This window comes from Copidosoma floridanum, unplaced genomic scaffold (assembly GCF_036245765.1).
Source record: "Copidosoma floridanum isolate Cflo_tuat_1 unplaced genomic scaffold, Cflo_Japanese_pri ptg000030l, whole genome shotgun sequence".
In the NCBI taxonomy this organism is placed as follows: domain Eukaryota; kingdom Metazoa; phylum Arthropoda; class Insecta; order Hymenoptera; family Encyrtidae; genus Copidosoma; species Copidosoma floridanum.
Window position 1 is genome coordinate 10,077,022 of NW_028321907.1, and position 20,630 is coordinate 10,097,651.

General features: G+C 34.3%; 1 protein-coding gene across 2 annotated transcripts in view; it reads right to left on the bottom strand.

Moving 5' to 3' along the window:
• The window catches only part of Arms (Ankyrin repeat-rich membrane spanning), a 35,955-nt gene extending 24,602 nt beyond the window's left edge, over window positions 1–11,353 (bottom strand). For both annotated transcript variants that reach the window (XM_089597055.1, XM_089597057.1), the window contains exon 1: window positions 11,174–11,353. In XM_089597055.1, the coding sequence (XP_089453181.1) occupies window positions 11,174–11,335 (162 nt within the window). In that variant the 5' untranslated portion in view covers window positions 11,336–11,353. The remainder of the gene's footprint in view (window positions 1–11,173) is intronic.
• Window positions 11,354–20,630: the final 9,277 nt, after the last annotated feature.

The window sequence follows — 20,630 nt, forward strand, 5'->3', positions numbered from 1 at the left end:
CGAGGAAGATACCCCGTGTGAATCACCACAGATAAATGAAAACCCATCGGGGAATGAAAGAATAAGAGGGGTGACGGACGATTATACCGATGAAGGTAATAAGCTTGAAAGTAAAACAGGAGGCGGAAATGTAGCCAAACGGAATTTAGAACAAAACTGCATGGAGTCGAATAAAAATTTAAAACTCATTGAAGAACTTCCGGTAGAAATACCAGGTAATTGCTTATTCGACTCTCTTATTTTTTCCTGTGACTTGCAATTGACGGCGCGAGAACTCCGAGATGTACTACAAGGTTCGAAGTGGAAAAATATATGTGTTGACCCGGAGGAGGTAGGAAAAATCCTGCAGTCCAATACAGAATATGGTAATGATGATTGCATATTGTTGTTCGCACAAGAGTTCAGGAAGAATATTTGTATACATCTACAGGGTACTAAGAGGGGAAAAAAGTGTGAAATTTTCGAAAGTTTCACGATTAATGCCAATGAGGAATATGTACACTTGCATCTCCTCAACAACCACTTCAGGCCACTCGTTGCCGCATCCCGGCATAGCGAGGAGGAACAAAGCCCGGTGGAAAGGGAATCGCGGGTTAGTGACGAATCGGGCGCCAATATAAATTGGAAAAGTGAAGTAAACGAATCATGGAAAGGAAAAGAGGAAGGAGTTAAAGAAATAGAGCGTAATAAAAGTGACTCCATGGATGAGGAAGTTTATGAAGATGGGGACACGCCCCCACCTGATCCACCACCACCCCCAGACTCTTCAAGTAGTTCAGACTTACTAAACAATGAGAGTGATGAGGGGGCTGGTTTAAACAAGGCCAGACTGGAGTCGGAAAGCGAACCAGAGGAAGCAGACCTTCAAAAAAAAGTATTATCAAACCTCCCACAGCTAAAAAAGTACAGAGTATGCAGGACACGGTTGCCACATGAAAAACCACCGTGGCTACCGGGAAAAGAAACAGACATACAGCCATTCCAAAGAATGCATCGAGCAAAGGATCACCCATTTCATTATCTAGATAACCTAGCATTCGCGACGGTAACAGAAAGTGTGCCTGATACGGAAACAATAGACGCCCTATATGAGCGCGGATACATAGATCCAATAGCCCTAAATAATGAAAAAAAGATGGTTGGTGACGTCATGAGAGCAAATGTGAGAAAGGTCGCGGTAATGCGAATGTATATTAAATCACACTTTGAAGATACGGCGCTAAAATCGGACATCAAGAAATGCATTACGTCACTCAAGGCACTAGTAATGATAAATAAAATAAAGTCTATAGGCGTGATACGTGACTTGGCAATACTCAACATGAGCCAATGGATCTACTTCGTGGAACAATTTGAGGAAACTTTCAAAAACCTCAAGGTCACAGCGACCTTTTACATGAACACCTTAGTTATACCACCAGTGGATCAAAGATATAAGGTTATTAAGGAGTATCACGAATCAACAATCGGGGGTCATAAAGGAATGAATAAAACCTACAATAAGATAGCAAGGGACTATTATTGGAGGCACATGAGGGCCGATGTAAGGCAATTTATACTTGGATGCAGATCATGTCAGACTAAGAAACTAGTGCGCGTAAAAACAAAGCAAGCTATGCTCGTTACAGATACGCCCAGCAGACCGTTTGAAAAAATCTCGATTGACTATTACGGACCAATTAATAAGCCTTCAACAAACGGCTATACACATATTCTGTCAATACAGGATTGGCTAACCAAGTTTATTGTATTAATACCGGTACAAAAAGCAACAGCTGAAGAAACGGTAAGAGCCTTAACGAATAAATTTTTAGCATACTTTGGAGCGCCAGAAAAATTATTATCAGACCGAGGAACGCATTTTATGAACAAAACGATGGACGAGTTTACGCGATTATTCAAAATTGAAAAACTTGGGAGCACGGCATTTCATCCTCAGAGCAACGGGGCAATTGAACGCATGCACCACGTTTTAACAGAATACTTAAAAGCCTACATTAGCGAGACCGAAAAATGGGACGAACTATTGCCGTTGTGTATGCTTGCTTACAATACGTCGGAACACGAGAGTACAGGCTACACACCCTACGAGCTTATATTTGGTCAACAGGCAAAACTCCCGTCAAGCTTCAAGAGGCCAGAGGTGGGTCAAACATATACAGAGTTACTGCTGCAAATAACGGGGACACTCGCGCAATTACGATCGTTGGCAGCAATGACCCAAACACAGAACAAATACAGATCAAAGTACTATTATGATAGGGCGCTGAACACGAATTTTTTTATGGAAGGTGAGATGGTGTATGTACTAAAAGAGCCATCTAAAGGGAAATTTGATGACCAATACGAGGGCCCTTACGAAATAGTCGGCATAGATTACAGGAACCATAATGTGAAGTTACAGAGAAATGAAGAAATACGGGTCTCACATGTGGACAAAATAAAAAAAGCTTGTGTATTGAAATCTCCGCGTCCAAGGGATGAGATGATAAGAAGAGGAGAAGAAGAAAAGTGAAAGGAACCAAGCGGCAACTTGCTCCCCACCCCAATAGTTACTTGCGAATAATAGCATTATAGACGAATAGGGGGTAGAAATAGACGTGAAAATAAATACCACTTCTCTCGGGAACTCCTTTTCTTTCGCGGCCCCCGGACGCGCCGCGAAGATTCATTAAATACAGGCATACGGGAGAAGACACGTAACGAAGGGAAATATATTACGTTCAAAATTATCACAGACTGAGGAATTAAGGAGAAGAGAGAAACATGCAATATAAGAATAATAATAACAATCATAATAATGAGAGGGAATGAATAAATAACTTGTATAATAAAGTGATATTCTATTTTTATTTTCTTTGTTACTCTTTACATGAACGATGATTGAGGTGGGTAAAAAGGGCGTGTGGCTCTATCTAACTAGCGTTAAAACCATGTCAATACAATTATCACATAAGTGTACACTTAGGAGACATATGCAGAATATAGGCATATATATATGTATAAAAAAAAAAACCTTTTTGAGTTACATATTTGTACGGCCGGGAGGAGCATGGAGGAACGGTGAATAGAAATAATGGGGGGTAACCGCAAAAAAAAAAAAATTTTTTATCACACTTTTATCGTGGGCCACGAGTTCGCGAACTAGGACAGATCTTCCTCTTCCCTCTTCCTCCCTCCTTCTTTCGCCCGCCGTCAGGGACTATCCTGCCCCCGCCATAGTCACTCCTGGATAATAACAGCGCCCGTGAACGGCGCACGCAGTCGTCATGAGACAACACTGAATCGGCGCTCACGTCCTTGGCGATGAACAGACCGTCCACTGGACCGTCCACCTAAGGTAATTTTTCTTTACAAAAGTATATAACTGGCAACTATGACGAGAAGTAAATCAACTGATAGCGCACCTGGATTATCGGTCAGCTGTCGAGAGGATAGGAAGCAGCGTCGAACTGCACGTCGACTACCACCACCATGAAGGCCCGGTGGCAAGTACACCCGATAACAATAGTATAAGTCGCCCCGGACTCAAGACTTCGACAGTATTTCCTCAGCACGCGGCCGTCGAATGACGTGCACGCCACCGCTTCCTCGTGGTCCTGGAAAACAAGGACAAACGGTACCCCTAAGAAGCACCGAACCTCACAGGTTTCAACACCTCCACAGTATGGGTACCGCCGCAAGGGTAAGGGGCCACGTTGTGAGACCACCCTTGCTCACACAGAGGCTTCGGTACGCCGAAATAAGCGTACGGATCAACAACGAGCCGCGTACCCAACTAAAACAAATTTTTTCTTAAACTTCAGAAACTCGGGCAACCGCACGGAAATATCAAAAATCGCACTTGCACCAGTCATAGTAAAATTTTTTTGCGTTGTGTGGAAACAACAAGGAAGAGTACCGGAAAAAATCAGCGAGTACACAGCCGGGAGAGCAGCAATGAGAAAAGGAAAACCCAACAGAATCCCTTTGACATTCCCTCCTTGAATTCTGTCACATGAAAAGAAAGAAATAAAAAAAGAGACGGAAGGAGATAAGGTATAATTAGGGGAAATGAGTGAAGTATTGGTCCCAACATGACATACTGCTCACTACGGAAAGGCGCGATCATCAAATCATCTACTCCTCCAGGCTCATCCCAACCAAAATAGGGACAGACTGTAATACAAAGCGGTACCTTCCAAAGGTACAATAAACAAATACATACACAAATGTCGCAAGAATCGGCGAAAACAACGCTGTAAACATACAGACACGCATATACCTAACCCGCGACGTGGGAAAGAAAACATAATTTTGAGCAAAAAAAAGAAATTCCTAAGGAATAAGACTATTATGTACCTTATGTTTATAGCATACACATACATAGTGTAACAAATATAGATGTACATAAGTATAACATTAATATTATATGCAACGATATACCCTGAATGTAAAGACGGAGCCACACTCGCTACTTACCGTAATAACCAGTCAAGCCCTAATACTAGATTGCATTTAATGATTATTAGGAAAATATGTATTATGAATTGTATGGCATGGTCATTTGTATTTACACAGAACGTTAAAACAAAATAAAAATAAAGAAATAAAAATAAAATAAGAAGGAAGGTAAAATTTTTCTCTCTCTCTCGTAGTTGTTCTCTCTTTCCTTAATCAAGGGTAACCTAGGAACCTAGGATATTACGATAAATGGGAGTGAGAACGGGAAAAAAGGATAACTATTTCATGTTTTAGGGGTGAAATAGCGTTGGGGGCGGCTGCAGGATCGGTCGATATTTTTAAATGGGGGGCCCCACTTATACTAAATTTATATAGAATGTTTGCAGAAAGAAGAACCAGAAACAATGTCGCAAGAAATGAAAATCCGGGGAATTCTATGGCACTACAGCCAATACTTATCCAAGTACGGGGTGAGCGGCGACAAGAAGATCAACCGACGGGCAGTAACAAACAGTTACCATAAAAAACAAACAAACCTTAGCTAAGTTAAAAGTAGAGCCTTAATACCTAAGCATTGACGATGTCTAGTAAAAAAAAAAAAAAAGAATACGTATGTAATAATGATGATAATAAAATAAAAAATAAAAAGATTTTTGTCATGTTGTGTGGAAGACGCTGCGTTAAATGTAATGAATATAGTATAACACAAAAAAAAGGAAATAAAAAAAAAAGGGAAATGAATACACAAAACAAAAGTTGTAAGTAAAATAAAACCGAAAGAAGGAAAACAATAATCATAATGAGGAAAATGAATATGTATGAAACAACTCAGAAAAAAAAATATGTAAGTAAATAAGTAAATATTAAATTAGGTAATAAGCAATAAATGGTAATTAAATAATCATCAATGAAAGTAAGACCCACAAGGGCATATTTATCAATTTATTGTGTAAGAGGGAAGAGCGCAAACACGAACAATATATGTAATAACACAATTATAAACTTGCGGAAAACTAATCAAAGCCTGTAAAAGAGAAATTAACGAGGTTGTTCATAGGAACACCCCATTAATTTTTCTTATATGGTTAGTATACATTACAACACGAACAACATGGTACAGACACTAATTAAACAATCATTCCCGAGGTGGTACAGAAAAGAACGTTGTCGAGGGCGAAAACGAAGCGGCCTCGGACGTGTCACGTACAGTATGTATGGAACATACTACGTGGGATGAGCTTCAGCTATTAGTATTAGGAAGGAGCACAAGTGGGGGAAGAGAGAGCATAAAAAGGCCCGCAGCAGTGGCCACAGGGCTCTTGAACGTCGGGACTAGAAGGAGGTGAGTCGCGATAAGTCACCCGGGACCGCAAAGCGCCTTCCCTCAAGGAATATAGCAATAAAGTGATTGATTGAGTTTAACTGCCGCGTTGTTATTAAGCACCCCGAACCTTTAGAATCCTACGTAACAGCTTCGATCGTAATAAAAACCATCTTGTTGTTTTTTCGAAACAGTCGTAGTTTTTTTTTTGTGAGTTTCAATCACGTGATTAAGGAGATTGACTAAACTCAACTAAAAACAATTAAATATAATTTTTTTTTTTTTTTTATAACCTACAACAGTTTAAAATATTTTTTGAGCCTTGAACTTTACAAAATTAATCCAAGTATCATACAAAAATACATTTAAAGCGTGTAGTTATTAAAATTCCTATTTTTTTATAACCATATATTCAGAGTAACATTCAGGGTAAGACACCTTAGATTTAGTAATCGTTTTCATTTCATGTTGAAAATGTTTTCCTTCACTCTAAAAAAAAATTGCTAATAAAAATCACTGAATATTGTAGTCGATCGAAGCACTTACGGTGTATATAAATATCAATCGAGAACTTTTCCTAATGAAAGAAACATTTTAAAAAACTACTCTAAACAACAACAAAAAAACAGGGAGATTAAGCGTATGGAAAAGCGCAGGGAAAATAATTTATTGACGAGAAAGAAACTTTGAGCATCCATCTAAGACTCGTTACATGGTAATAAGCTTCAGACTGAAATGATAAGCGAGCCAAGTGCGAAATTTGAGAATATACGTGGGCACACGAAATATGGAGCTGGAAATAATACCGTCATCTGTCGTAAAAAACCTTGGGCAAGAAATTCAGTTGCAACAGAAGTTTGATATTCACAGTAGTCGTGTTTTATCGACGTGGAAAAAATTCCTATAGCGTGATCGATTTTTCGAATCGCAATTAAAAACCACCCGTCAAACAAAAATTTGCGCGCTATTGGGAAACACGGTGCGGTTTTTTAAATTTCCTTTTTCTCATTCATAAATACTTTTTATTTATTAAAATTAATAATGGATAAATGACTGCGGTAGATATCCTCCTTGAAATCACGTACATTTAATAAATTTAAGGTTAATGATAATTACTGACATTGAAATTTCTAAATCTAAGTGCAGTTGCTCTAATTGTTCGCACGTGGAAAAAAAATTTCAATTTGCTTGGCTATAAAACATAGTTGAAAATGATTTGGTAGTTAAATACGATATAAAAAAATTATTTGGTCAAACTGTAGTTTCATCTGCGGAAAATTAGTTATCGTCAGACAATTTGTTAGATTAGGCGAATGTCACAACCACATTTTAATTGGGCTAATCAAAATTTTTTTTTCGCTTGTGTTCAAACACTAATTTACTTCCGTATACATATATATCGAGCTAAAACAAAAAATGACGCGCTAGAGTCTGTACAAACCCTGGAAAGGGCGGCGAGTTTCAGCATTTTCTCCAAATTCCGAGACGTCATGTCATCAATTTGCAAAAATTTTACTTTTTCCCAACCATTAACACGGTGCACCCGACGAAACTAAAAATTATGCACTCGCGAGACAAAAGCTAGCACGGCAATCGTGCCGATCGCGGCGAGCGCATGGAGGGAACTAACGCGTGTGCCACTATAGCCAACTCCGTCTTTCTTAGCTCCGTACTGCCGTTCGGTGATATACCTATCGTTTTTCCCTGGAACCTTACCACTTAATAAATCACTTCGCGCGCATATATCATATATTATATGTATGTGCTCATGCGTTGCACATGTGTGTGCGTATTATGTATAACAAGGGTACACGATCGTCATTGTCTGCAAAATAAAATGTTAAACGTTCGCTATACGCTACACTACTACGAGCCAGCACGTGTGTGCTAGGATATATTTTTTTTAAATTATTTTTATTTGACAACGCTATTATCGTATCGCAGTGCCGCGGTGCACCCGCGCTTTTATCGTACGGAGCGCGAGGCCTCGGTCTGGAATTCAATAAATATATAAATAGGTGAAGATCACCGCATTCTGTTTCTTTTGGCAAACTTTGTGTTTGTGTCGCGATGTGAACTTTGTCTTTGAAGCTATGGGGGTGATCTTTTTTTGGACTTAAACAGAAAAAAAATTTTTAAAAATGAATAAAACAAAATTCAGGTTAATATATATTTTTTTTAATTTAACAACAAACTACGATAAATAATTTATTATTGGAGAAAATACTTAGTTTGTCCTTGCCTTGGTGTACAGTAGGAAAATCTTGTGCGTGAGCACTTTATTGATAAACTATTTAAAAAAACAAATGTTTGCATCCTTGAGTCGTTGTTGACTCGCTAATTAATTTATTAACGATTTACAAATATTGGATTCTTTGCATTTACTCCTGTCGTTCTTTATCATTCTACTAATTAAGGTCTAGATACATTTAGTGCACTAGATAGTCATAAAATACTAAAACAATTACTCTGACATAATTAAGTATTTTGAATTATAAATTTTTTTTTTTACTACCCATAGGAAAATAAAAAATATACTCAGGGATGAGTTTAAACAAATTTAAATAAATTAAGAGAAACAATTGATCTAAAATCATTGTCAAAGGTCCATTATACCACTTAAAAGTAGTATCTTTGTTTATAAAAATAAAAAATATTAAAAATTTAATAAATATAGAAAATGTATTTGAACAACATAAGTGTTTTGTTAAGGTGAAAATATTGTAGAGTTAAGTGGCTCATACAGATTAATTTAAATAATTATATCAACCTAAAAAAAATTTTTACTTGTAATTTAAGCACCGTAATTTTTTGTTGTTTTTCGAAACTGGTACGTCAACCATTTTATTTCAGAGAAAAAAAATATAGAAAAATTCTTATCCTAGTCTTCATGTAAATATCTAAAGTTCTTATGAATTTTTCATAACTAATTATATTTCAACATGCAAAGTTTTATTCTAGAGTATTTTACCTGAAGAATGTATTCCTAACGTAAATTAAAAGGCTAGCCATTGAAATTTAAAGAAGCCTATCATAAACGTGAAATTTTATTTCTAACTTCCTCAGACGTCGTCTGTCAAGGACAGTAGAAGAGGTGACATAATTTAAAATATTTTTGAGAAATATAAAATTAGATAACTAAAAAAATTACTTAATTTCGAATTTTTCATCCCTAAGTCAAGTCCTTACTAATTATTGAAGCTGCTTAAAAATACATATAATATTGTAAATTTTTGTTAGTTTGGATTTTTCGGTTTGGATTATCATTCAAATTAACTCCATCAACAACGTACCAAGGATGCCGAATTTCCTGGGATATTGAAATAAAAGTTTTTGTATTCTTTTTACAATGTTTGTACTGTTTACGTAATAAACGACTTTTTTTTACTTTTTTAACTAATTATTAACTTGCTACATGTAAAAAGTGACCAGGGCCCTTCGCTTAACGACACCTAACGCATGAGCGGACCTCTCGATGAGTATAAAAATTTTTAGAATTTTTTAGATAACTAAATGAATTATTAAATTTCAGGATTTTATTTTCAAATATTTTTCAAAAAATAATATTATCATGTATTATCGAAAACACCTTCAAAGAGATTTTCTTTATTAGGAAACTTAGGTACTAATGTAATTACTCAAAAAAATATAACATATGAAAGTAATTTATCATATGCAATGATGCAATAATATCGAACCATTTCGAAGGCAGTTGTTTGTGACAATGTATACGTGGGTGTAAAATAAATTTTTCATAGAATTTTCGTCTACTGTCTAGGATGGTTTTGAAATGCATTTCATGTTAAAAATATCATACATACATATAATGTTTTTTGCTGATAACTTTAACATAAGACAACTGTAAGTGGCGATGGGCTCAAAAAGACAAATTAGCGTCACTTGAGCCAATTGGATCGCTTGGCAAACTAAAGTAAGACGAGCGCCTCATCCTGCTGCGTCTAGTTAATATCAAGCATGGCAGAATGAACCGCGTCATAGTTACTTATTTGCCGAGGCAGATACCACATGCGATCGCTGACTTTGAAATACGGAAACGTTTGCTCGTGGCTCGTGGCGATTCACAAGAATAAAGAAGCATAAACGATACGCATGCGCACATGTATATCATAAAATGATATCGCATTAGTCATTCGGTCACGCGTCTGGAATTTTTTTTTTTTTTTTTTTTTTATTCAAGTTTAGAAAATAGTTTTTGTGCGTATATTTTATAAACTAGTAACCATTCTTAATCATTTTCAGAGTAAGAAAACATACACATTTTTTATGTAATTTTAATAATATTATGAAACTTTGCTTCCTTTTTTTTATATAAAAAAGACCAGTGACAAAAAATATATAGAAATATTAAAGTTACAGATACAATTGTTACATAAAAAAAAATTTACAAACATATTTGTAAGAGACAATCGCTTATTTTATTTGACATACAACGAAAACGTCAGTGATTTATAAGTGAAATAAATTTAATAGGTGTCAGTAAACGGCTTAAAACAAAAATACCTTAAACCACTGCCTATGCAGCTCGCTATTTAAAGTGCTATTTGTGCAGTCTCCGTCAATATATAAATAAGATTAGCTAGTTGACACGATCAGGACTGTTATTGTGACAGAACAGCAAAACTTACTTTTGACGCAATTAAAACTGAAATCTTGAGCTAAGTATGGGTAACAAACTTCGCCACGACAACTCAAAAACACATTTCACTAACAAAGAAGATGTAGAACTGAGTAAAACCTAACGAGCTACGCCTGTTCCAGCTTGGTTGATACACACGAAAGTTGTTAGAGGAGGGAATAGAAGTTTTTCATAATGTGAAACTATGAAATCGTTTATCTTGCAGCTGTATTACGAGGTCTTTACAAATAAAGACACGATGATACACGATCTTTATTTGAAGGAAAAAAAATTCAGCTGACAGAAAATTTTTTTATACTCATCATAGAGTTAAAGAAAAAAAAATAGTACTGTTTTTTAAAATATTGTTTCAGTGATTTGGTAATTTTAATGTTTTCAAGATTGTTAAGTCCATGATATACACTATTTGATAATCTCAACAATAAATATGCATGAAAAGTATTAGATAAAATGGTTTTTTGGATTAATGAGTCCTGTCTTAAAATTACTAAGTATACAGCTTTTAATTCATTGTGTGATTTGTTGTACTTGACTCTTAAGTACAAAACCTGCTTTTCTTAGTAAAAAGTGTTATTAAAACGTTCTTAAGAATGTAGATAGTATAATTGTATTTGGCACCTCTTCCTCGAGATCAACGTGCATCTCCTACATAATACTGATGGCGTCACCGTATTAAAATATAACAACGCAAGTTTTAAAGTGTGTTATTTTTATTTTCGAGTTTACAGTGTCGCGCGCTAAATAGATCATACCTGTCTGTTACGGTTCCAAAGGGATTTTACGACTTGCTGACAGTTGTCTACCAAAGAACCATAAGATCTGGTTATGCTGGTACTGAGTGAAGAAGAAGAGGCACTCTTGTTTATAGGACTCAGTAGTCCAGTTTTCTCGTTAGCGTTATCATCATTTACCATGTGAATTCTAATATCTGGTGGAACTTTCATTGTCACTTGTTAGTTTAATAAATTTTCACTGTAGTATTTTTATACTTTTATTTTAGTTGTATAAATTTTTTTAAACCGTAGTTATTATCTGTGTACAAGAATCATTTATAATCGATTATGTGTTTTTTCATGCATAAATGTAAAAAATTTTGTAGTTTTTAAAATTTTGGCACACAAAAGTAGTTTTGATTTTAAGAAGACGTATAACTAAATGTGCTCATAATTTAACTGGATAATTTATTGTGCTTCACTAGGGTAGAATTTTATTTCAAAAAATTTATCATACTGTCACCATTAAATTAAATACTTTACAAAATGTCATAAAAACAAATTAAATAATATTTCTGCATTAAAATCGTGTCTCATACTGTATGAAGAATTTATTTTATAAGTTGATTTAATATCGATTTTTATCATTTTACTCACAAATTTAATTCACACAGAACTCTGAAACTCTGTATAGTTATCGTTTAAGGTTTCTCTGCATTCTCGTATTATATTAATGTTATCGTTCGTGCTTTTGATACCGAAGCGTGATTTTTTCGTAAGTTTAAAATTTTTTTTACAAATATTTGTATAAATATTGTATTGAGTTTTTAAAGTTCTCATACGAAACTGAATTAAAACGAAAAAAAATAACGATACTATAGACTTTGGATATTAATTTTTTTTTTTAAGTATTAATCATAAATTAAATGGGGAATAAAAGATCTCCAGCCAGTAGGTGTTTAAGTGAAAAACTAACTTTCAAAAAAGGCTTTCTGAATGATGAGACACTTATCTGTTGATTATTAAAAATCATTTATGTTAAAATAAATTATACAAAAAACAAATTAAGTAATTACATTTAATATAGTTACAGTTATTATAATAATTGTTTATTTTTAACTATTATTATTATTTATTACTGTTGTAAATATTATTATTATTATTATTATTATCATTATTATTTTATTATTGTAGGCAATAGATTTAAAAAAATGTGAATTAGTACATGTTTGATTTAACCATAACCTTTTTTGTGAAACACATGTTAATAGAGTTTTAAAAAAATATGATAGAATATTTTCTGAAAAGGTTATGAAATACTTCATGTAGTATTGCGTTTCATTTTTTAAGACAACTAAGTACCTAATTCACTTTTTTTATTAACACCTTTGTATTACAATAAACTCAACGTTTCTTAATCATCAGGTTCTTAATATACAAATGAAAATTTACTTATGATTAACTTATAACTGATATACGTAATTTTAGTTACAATTTATCTTTTTTTTGCGAAAGTTAGTCCAAATTTTTCCAAACATTTTTTTATCAAGGGTACTGCACTGTTTATAGCGATGTTTTTTTGGAACACTAGCAAAGCAGTTTGTCGACACTTTTGAATTTTCAACTTTGAACATACAACACATTGGTTCTCATTGCCACACTGAGCACTTTCAATCAAACTCCTCTCAAAAAAACTTGCCCTCCAATTTCCCCAGAACAACAAAAACAAGTGACACAAGCAGAAATGCGTAAGAACCGGAATAATATCAGTCGAGCAACTGCGTCGAAGCAACCGGTGGAAAAATATGAAAGGCTGATATCGGCACGCGGGAGGCGAAGAAACTGCTTGTATGTATTTATGTTTTCACTCCCAGATGCTCATTGGAGCCACGACACGACGATGATCTAGATATTGATTAGCTGTTGTTCAATATATACATACGTATATTTATTTTTTATACTTCCATTATTTTAAGAGAATTGTCGCCAATCGACTACCGAGTAAGATAAGGGCTTGACGTAGAAAAAATCCCTGAGCTATCGATTCACAGATAAGAGCACAGGAATCTTTCGAAGATTCAAGAAATGAAATCCACGTAACCAATAAAGACGAGGTTCGAAAAAAAAACTACTTCTACAATTATCTGTTCGAAATTAATAGCAATTACCTATAGGCTTGGTACATTTACTTAAAAAAATCATAAAAACATTTTCAAATAATTATTAAATTAGTATTTATTTTGAAGGGATGGTAAATGTAACAAAAACAGTGTTCATGTACTGCAATAAGTGAAAAATTAAAAATTGAATTACTCACTAGTATGAATTTTATTATGAGAATTTACACTTAAGTAATTGAGAATCTGATACAACGAATGTATTTCTTATCTTCCGTACATTTTATAACACACATGGAAACAAATTGAATCATTTCAATGTAAAGGCTACAATACTCTTGCCATCACTTTCAATAAATTTAACCAAAATATAATTTGAACAAATTGTTAGCACAGTCGATAGGTCATAAATTTTTTTTTTTTGTTCTAATAATTTTACTATACTTAACTACTTCATATTTTTTAATTTAATAAATAAGTGAGTTTCCATGGGTTTATTGAAAGGTTTAAGGGCGTATATATTTCAAATATATCATTAGAGCAACGAAAAATTGTACTGATTTAAATTTTTCGGCTATATATATCGCTATATATCGGCTATATATTGCTTTTAAACAATCATGATTTAATAATATAATTCATCCATTAAAACACAAAATAATATAATGTGTGATAAGAATAACAAATAATAGTGACCTTTTTCTGCAAATTTCTTTCCAAGTATGAACGAAAAAATTTCTTATTTTTTCATAAATGATGAGACGATGTGACATTTCAAATGTCAAGAGATACTTTGAAACTGAGCTGCAAAGTTTCTACTAGATCTACAAAAATAGTTTTGTCTTATAGCTTGTATTTTTGTATAAATAACTATGCAAATGTACTCCAAAACAAATATAACTTTCGTACTTATGCGATGCATATACGTATATAACGACGGACAAAAGTCGCAGCCAAGTGAGGGGGTAACCTTTGTCACTCAAGGTACCAATCCACTATATCAACCTAATCGAGCGTAAAAATTCATAAAAATTAATAAAGTAAAAACCGACCGTAAACAGGCTAAAAAATTATTTTTCAAGACAAACCATAACATTCATAAGTTTGAACAAATTTTCGAAGTAGACAAAAAGTATTCGTATGCATTGCTTGTTTAATGCGATGTGGTATTTTTTTCACGCTCGCCATTTGCGTAACCGTTCGGATAATGGTTTTTTTTTTTAGGCCGTGGCTCAATTATCGCTGAATTAGTCTCGAGTCGGCAGATTTTGTGCAGATACCTGTTCATGTGACACATTAAAATGGCTTGCATTGTACTTTGTGTTTTGATTGAATTAAATTGCTATTGCTCATTTTTAAATTTCGAACAAAAATTTAGATTATTACAATGTAAATAGTGAAGTGGGCAGAAAAATTTTAATATTTCTCTAAAATAAGGCATTAGGTAGATGTTGCTATTAAATAAATTTTCAATTCATAGGTAATAAGTAATGATATCGTTAATTTATCATATCAAAGAGCCCAGATTGAAAAAATAAATTCTAAATTAATAGAAATAGTAGGACACAATCCAAACTGTAATATTACTCGAAAAAAAAAAAAAAAATTACTCAATAATGGAACAAAAAAAGGAAAGTGACTAACAGTAACTTAGCAAGACGATTAGAACAACTAGAACTGTAGTGGTTAAGAATACAATTTAAAAAAAGTAAAGCATTTTCGTAAAATAGAATGATAGAGCCGAGAGATAGGATTATATCGTAGTTAGAGGACTTAGTAAAGCCGATTATGTCAAAGCAAGTGTCGTAAACACGTTTTGCGAGAAATATGTATTTGATGCTGACACACTCGTACAGTTATTATTGGCATTATAGGGGTTGCAAGAGACGTTTTATTGTGAAGCCAGGAATTTTTGACAAAATTTTAATAAAAGAGTCAGTGGGTGACAAACATTTTCTTGATAAAGAAGAAAAAATGAGAAAATGTAAGGATAAAGTGAAGAGTAGGTGATAAGGTCATTCAAATTATAGAGATGAGTGAGAATGTAGATTTTGCAACTCTAAATGGCTAGACAGAAAGCCATGGAAATGAAAAAAAGGTGAGTTTACGCCCGCAAAAGTTGGGGAAAATTCAGTAATAGTTAATGAATACTAATAGATAAAAAATCTTAAATTAATCCAATACACAATAATATTTTTAAAATATGCTTTCGGTCATGATCTAAAACGTAAAATGGTATATTACGTGCCTTATCAAAAAGTGAGACTTTATTGACCACGTAGCAATACGTAGTCAGTATCGTACAGCTCTACTTCGTGGCCGTGGTGCGCATATACTTTTTTTCCTTACACATCTGCCAAGAAGTCGTAAACTACGGTTTCTTCTTATTTCTTTATGAAGCGAATAAAAAAAACGAGCTAAGCCATTGACATATATATATATATCACTGCAGCGTCCGTTCACACATCGGTCCCTCTTTTTGGAGATAACATAAAGGGTGATGCATACTTATCAAATGAACGCTGCCAAGTGTTACCTATGGATCAGCTGAGCTATGAGCGACAGCATGCATGTGTGTTTCTTCTTTGTATTTCATACACCGTACTTTTTTTGCTTTATGTCCTGTATATAGTTACATTGTTTTTACGTGAACAAATTTTTTATGATTTGTGAATTATCATTTTTGTATTCAGAAGTGTGTGATGAGTTCAAACATAGTTAATAATTACTGCAACTATGACAGTGATATTACTGAGGAAAAAATTAGTAAAATTTTCAAAATTTAAGTAATAAATACTTGCCATGTATACACATTTATTACATATGATAAGTAATATCGACGGGCGAAGAAATTAAAGTGACTTAGCTTAATCTACATATAAAATTTGTTATTGTTAACTTTCCAGAGCTAAATAAAAAAAACGAAATTTATAGAAATATTTTATCACTATACTTTATTGTCATTAATAAAGAAAATTTATATTGGAAAAAAATTTTCGGCTGTTTAGGTGTAAACTAATAATCGATTACAATATTCCACCCGTCCCACCACGGACATGCGGATAGGGAGACAGTACGAGTTAAATAAAAGCATTTTTAAAAAGAGAGCGGAAAAAACTATATGAAAAAAAAGAGACGAAATTCAAACTATCGAAAGTAGCATAGGTAAAAAGTATTAAAAAAATAAAGCTATGTACATACGTAAGTATGCAAAAAAGGCTGCAAATATTCAAAAGTTTAGGGAAAAAATATTACACCATAAAAGTGGATAGAATAATGTATACAACCGACAGAGCGAAGTAATAAAAGAAAGATACGAGACAGGAAGTGTAAATCTGATGGGGACATAAGTGATTTCAATTTCCAAAGCAAAAATGGTAACTTGCAATTTAAATAACTTTAGATCAGAATAGCTTTAAATTACAAATAGTGTTTTTTTATCTCAAACGTTTCATAAATTTTTTGTTTGTATCTGGTCCGAATATGTAATTATAAATTAATTTATTTTGATTATTCGCTGTGGAGAAAAAAAAAGCATTGGATTCTTGTATTTGCAGCTGTTTGAGCTGTTCATGTAATAAAATATACGTTTAAATGTTGTTAAAATCTTAGAAATTTTAAGGACCAAAAAAAATTTTTTCAGGAAACATATCTGGTTCACACTATTGGCCTTTAAATAAAAAAATAAAAAAATTGGTCATTCAAGAATTGTATTTTAAATTAAGGTGTATTTTATCGAAGGGTAAAATTCATAAAAATAAATGGTACAACCTAAATTTCTTGGTAATTAATAATAAACAATATACGAGCGCATGAGCACATTTGGATAATGATAGCTAAAATATACAAATCAAGATACATAATGATTTTCGTTATCAAAGCCCATTTAAAAATGATAACTTATGTCTACGAAAGCCTATAATAATAATACACAGAAAAAAACTTTGAGTATTCGAAGTCGCATAAATAACTCTTTGAAGAAAAAAAAAAAAAAAAAAGAAATTATCGTTGATCAATACAACAAAAATGTTCATGCATGCGCAATACGATTATTTGTTACCAATAAGAAAGCTTATAAATAAAATGTATCCTTATCTCGTACAAGATGACACTATAAGAAAAAATAAATAAAATTACCGGCGTTTCAAAAACACGTGAATAAGATTTACCGGGTCACTGCCCAGCACACAATGTTTTTCATTCAACGTAAAAATAACCATACCCACACACACGCACGCATTAATCATCAAAAAGTGAAAAAAAATTGATAAAAAGCAACGCGTATACACACGTATCCTTGATAGACATCTCGCCTTGACGCGCAAAGGAAACGCTGCGAGCTCGAGTGTACAATTAATGTCGTAACAATGTTATGACAAGGAAAAGGAAACCATTACCTCGTGTAAATGATGCTCAGCGAGCCGGGCAATGGCAATGGTTTGTCGGCCATTGCCAAGCAAGGTGAATTGCCGGTTATTCCTGCTCCTGCCGATCGTCTTTCTGCGCAAGTGTGACATTTGTCGTCACGACTCGAACCACCTTTTTTTTTCTTTTGTTTTCCACTCAACACAGTTATTTTTCGTTCCGTTTTACTTGTATCGACGAACGGAAACCCGCTGCCCTAACGAGTCGACGCATAAATGTGCCGAGGACTGATACGTATACCACTGCTGTACCACGAGCTTTTTAGAGTCCGTCCGCGGATAAACGTCACCTGTGGTGTACTTTTACCAATAACCCCAAGCGAGCATCAGATCAACGCAAAGCAAACACCACCGGCAGCTGCTTTGTGTGTCGCGCGCGTGTCTGCGGAGGTGCCCAGCTGATGATGAATAACCGTTTGAGCGAGATTTACAACTTTCACTGGACCGACGCTTTCACATAACGCACATTCCACACGCGCTCGTAGGTTACACTCGGGAATATCACAGGCGAACTTGGGCGCACTTCTATCAAGACTCCGAGGCACAAAGTAAAGGCACCGGAAGATTAAAAAAAAAAAAAAAAATACACCACTGATATAAAAATTAACAAGTATCTGGTTTCACACAGCTATAGGTACACCTGGAACAATAATTCGCGACAAACGTTATTGTCTTAATATTGCGTGGCGTTATTTATTTTTTTTTTTTTGCTCCAACGTGTAATGTTTTTATAGTCGCTTATACTTAACAATGCACGTTACACAATACATCGAAGCGCTCGCGCGAAACCCAACTCCAATCCACGGTCGGGCCGACGGATGAACTGCACCTCGCGCCTCTTGTATTGTAAATTGTAATCGAGGACGGATCGGACGTCGTATACCGATACTGTAAATGGAAGAGAGTGAGAGATAAAAAAAAAAAAAAAAAAAAAAAAAAAAAAAAAAAAACATTCGCAACTAATAACAGCGAGCACTTATTGTATTATATAAACATATGTTTGTGTGTGCACACCAACTCTTGTGGGGCGACACACGCTTTTTTTCTCTTCTCTCTGTCTGTTCTGTGTGTATAGATAAAGCGCACGTGACGCGTTATCTGCTCGCGATTTTCCTTGAGACGTGCGTTTCTGTACTAGCCTCGTCGCGAAAGGGGTTTCGCGCGTGTACGCAACTGTGTACACATGTTAGTGCTAATCAAGGATTAAGAGGAGCCAGAGGGAAGATTCGAGGCGATAAATGAGTGAGGACGGGACTATGAGTTGCAGCCGCGGTGCTGTTACGATACACTTAGTTCTGGTAAACGTTGTTTTGTAGAAGGATTTGCCATGGTTAACCACTGGAACGACGAGTACACGTATACGATTTGTTTATATACATGTTGGACAATGGGAGTGAAAATTAACGCGCGTTGTGTGATTCGATTGTTGTTTTTTTTGTTCGCGCATGGCAAGTGTATTTTGTATATCGGTACATAAAGGATTTTATTTTAGTATGGATTGCGGACGAGAGGATATGAAAGCGGTTATTCTTTGCGAAAAAAATATTGTGAAAATTACGAAGAATAACGACAATTGTCGGGGTCTCACTCGTACTTTTACGTGATTTCTGTGCAAAATCCTCGATTGAAAGTCACTTAAACTCAAAGCCAAACATTTTATTTTTAGGTAGGTACATCTTTTAAAACAAAGTTTTTGCCCTTCAGAAATATGATAAAATTCGTAAGCGTGCAAGAAAAACGTATGGTTTCGTTTTTAAATTAAATTTTTTTAATTCAAGTTTCTAAATTAAAAGGTTTTTAAAATTAAAAACTACATTAAATTACAGAGCAAAAATATCATGAATCTAATTTTTTACTCCTGGAAAAATATTCTCATATGTGCAAAAGACAAAAATTTGTGTACCATAATTGTACTAAATTGTTTTTTTTTTCTATAGTTCTATACACTTCTTACTGGAGACTTTCTCTGTCAGCATTATCTCGATTATTATTACGCTGTACTGAATAAATAAATGGTAAAGAACCAGAAAGTTTCCAAAGATAACGATTTCGGGGCGGATGTTATTTTTTTAAAAAGAAAATAATGAACTTTGATGTAATTTTGAAAAAAAAACAATGGTAAAAAAGAATACACGCATGGATTAAATTAAAACAAACCGTACACGTATTTCGACGTTTCAGTGGCTTACCGAGTAATCAAGAACTACAGTGGACCAAAAAAAAATTTGACAAATCGAAATGCAGCTTCTCCTTTATCGTCTATGATTCATATAATATGTACCAGCACAGTGAAACCAGACACCTGTTAATTGTTAACTTATGAGCCGGCTCATGTACCTTATAATTTATACCTACAAGTACACGTGCGCTCGTGGGCTCACCTCGAAGAGTGCACTGCTTAGAAGCTACTCTAATACTGGAGAGTCCGAGAGTGCCCGCGAGCGCGCCAGTAACACACTTGTAGCGAAGTTATCGAATGAGTGAGGGAACATTCACATCGCGTAGGTAGTCGAGTCGTGTATATATAGTTATATAGCCAGACGCGCCATCCATGGAACAGCTGATATTTTCACCTATATGAGTAGCTTAGTGTGTGCAGTGGTCACCAGGGACAATAAAACCTGTTTTCAGGCCAGCATACTTGAACTACAGCACGGAAGAGAGAGTCCACTTTTTTCGCTTTCATCGACGCATGGATCATTGTACTTATTTGAGAACTGCAGAATGAACTGTACTTGCATGGATTTATGGGCAGGTACTTAACAGTGTGTTTTTTAACTTATGATTTTTTAGTCTAAATTTTACCATAATTTTGATCATCGTATTTAGAAAATTATTACAATTGAAAAAAAAAAAAAGAAAGAAATTATATTTAATTTTTATTAATTAAGTTACAATTTTGTGGCTAGAATTTGTTGTAATTGTTTTAATCTAGATAAATAAAACTGGGTAATT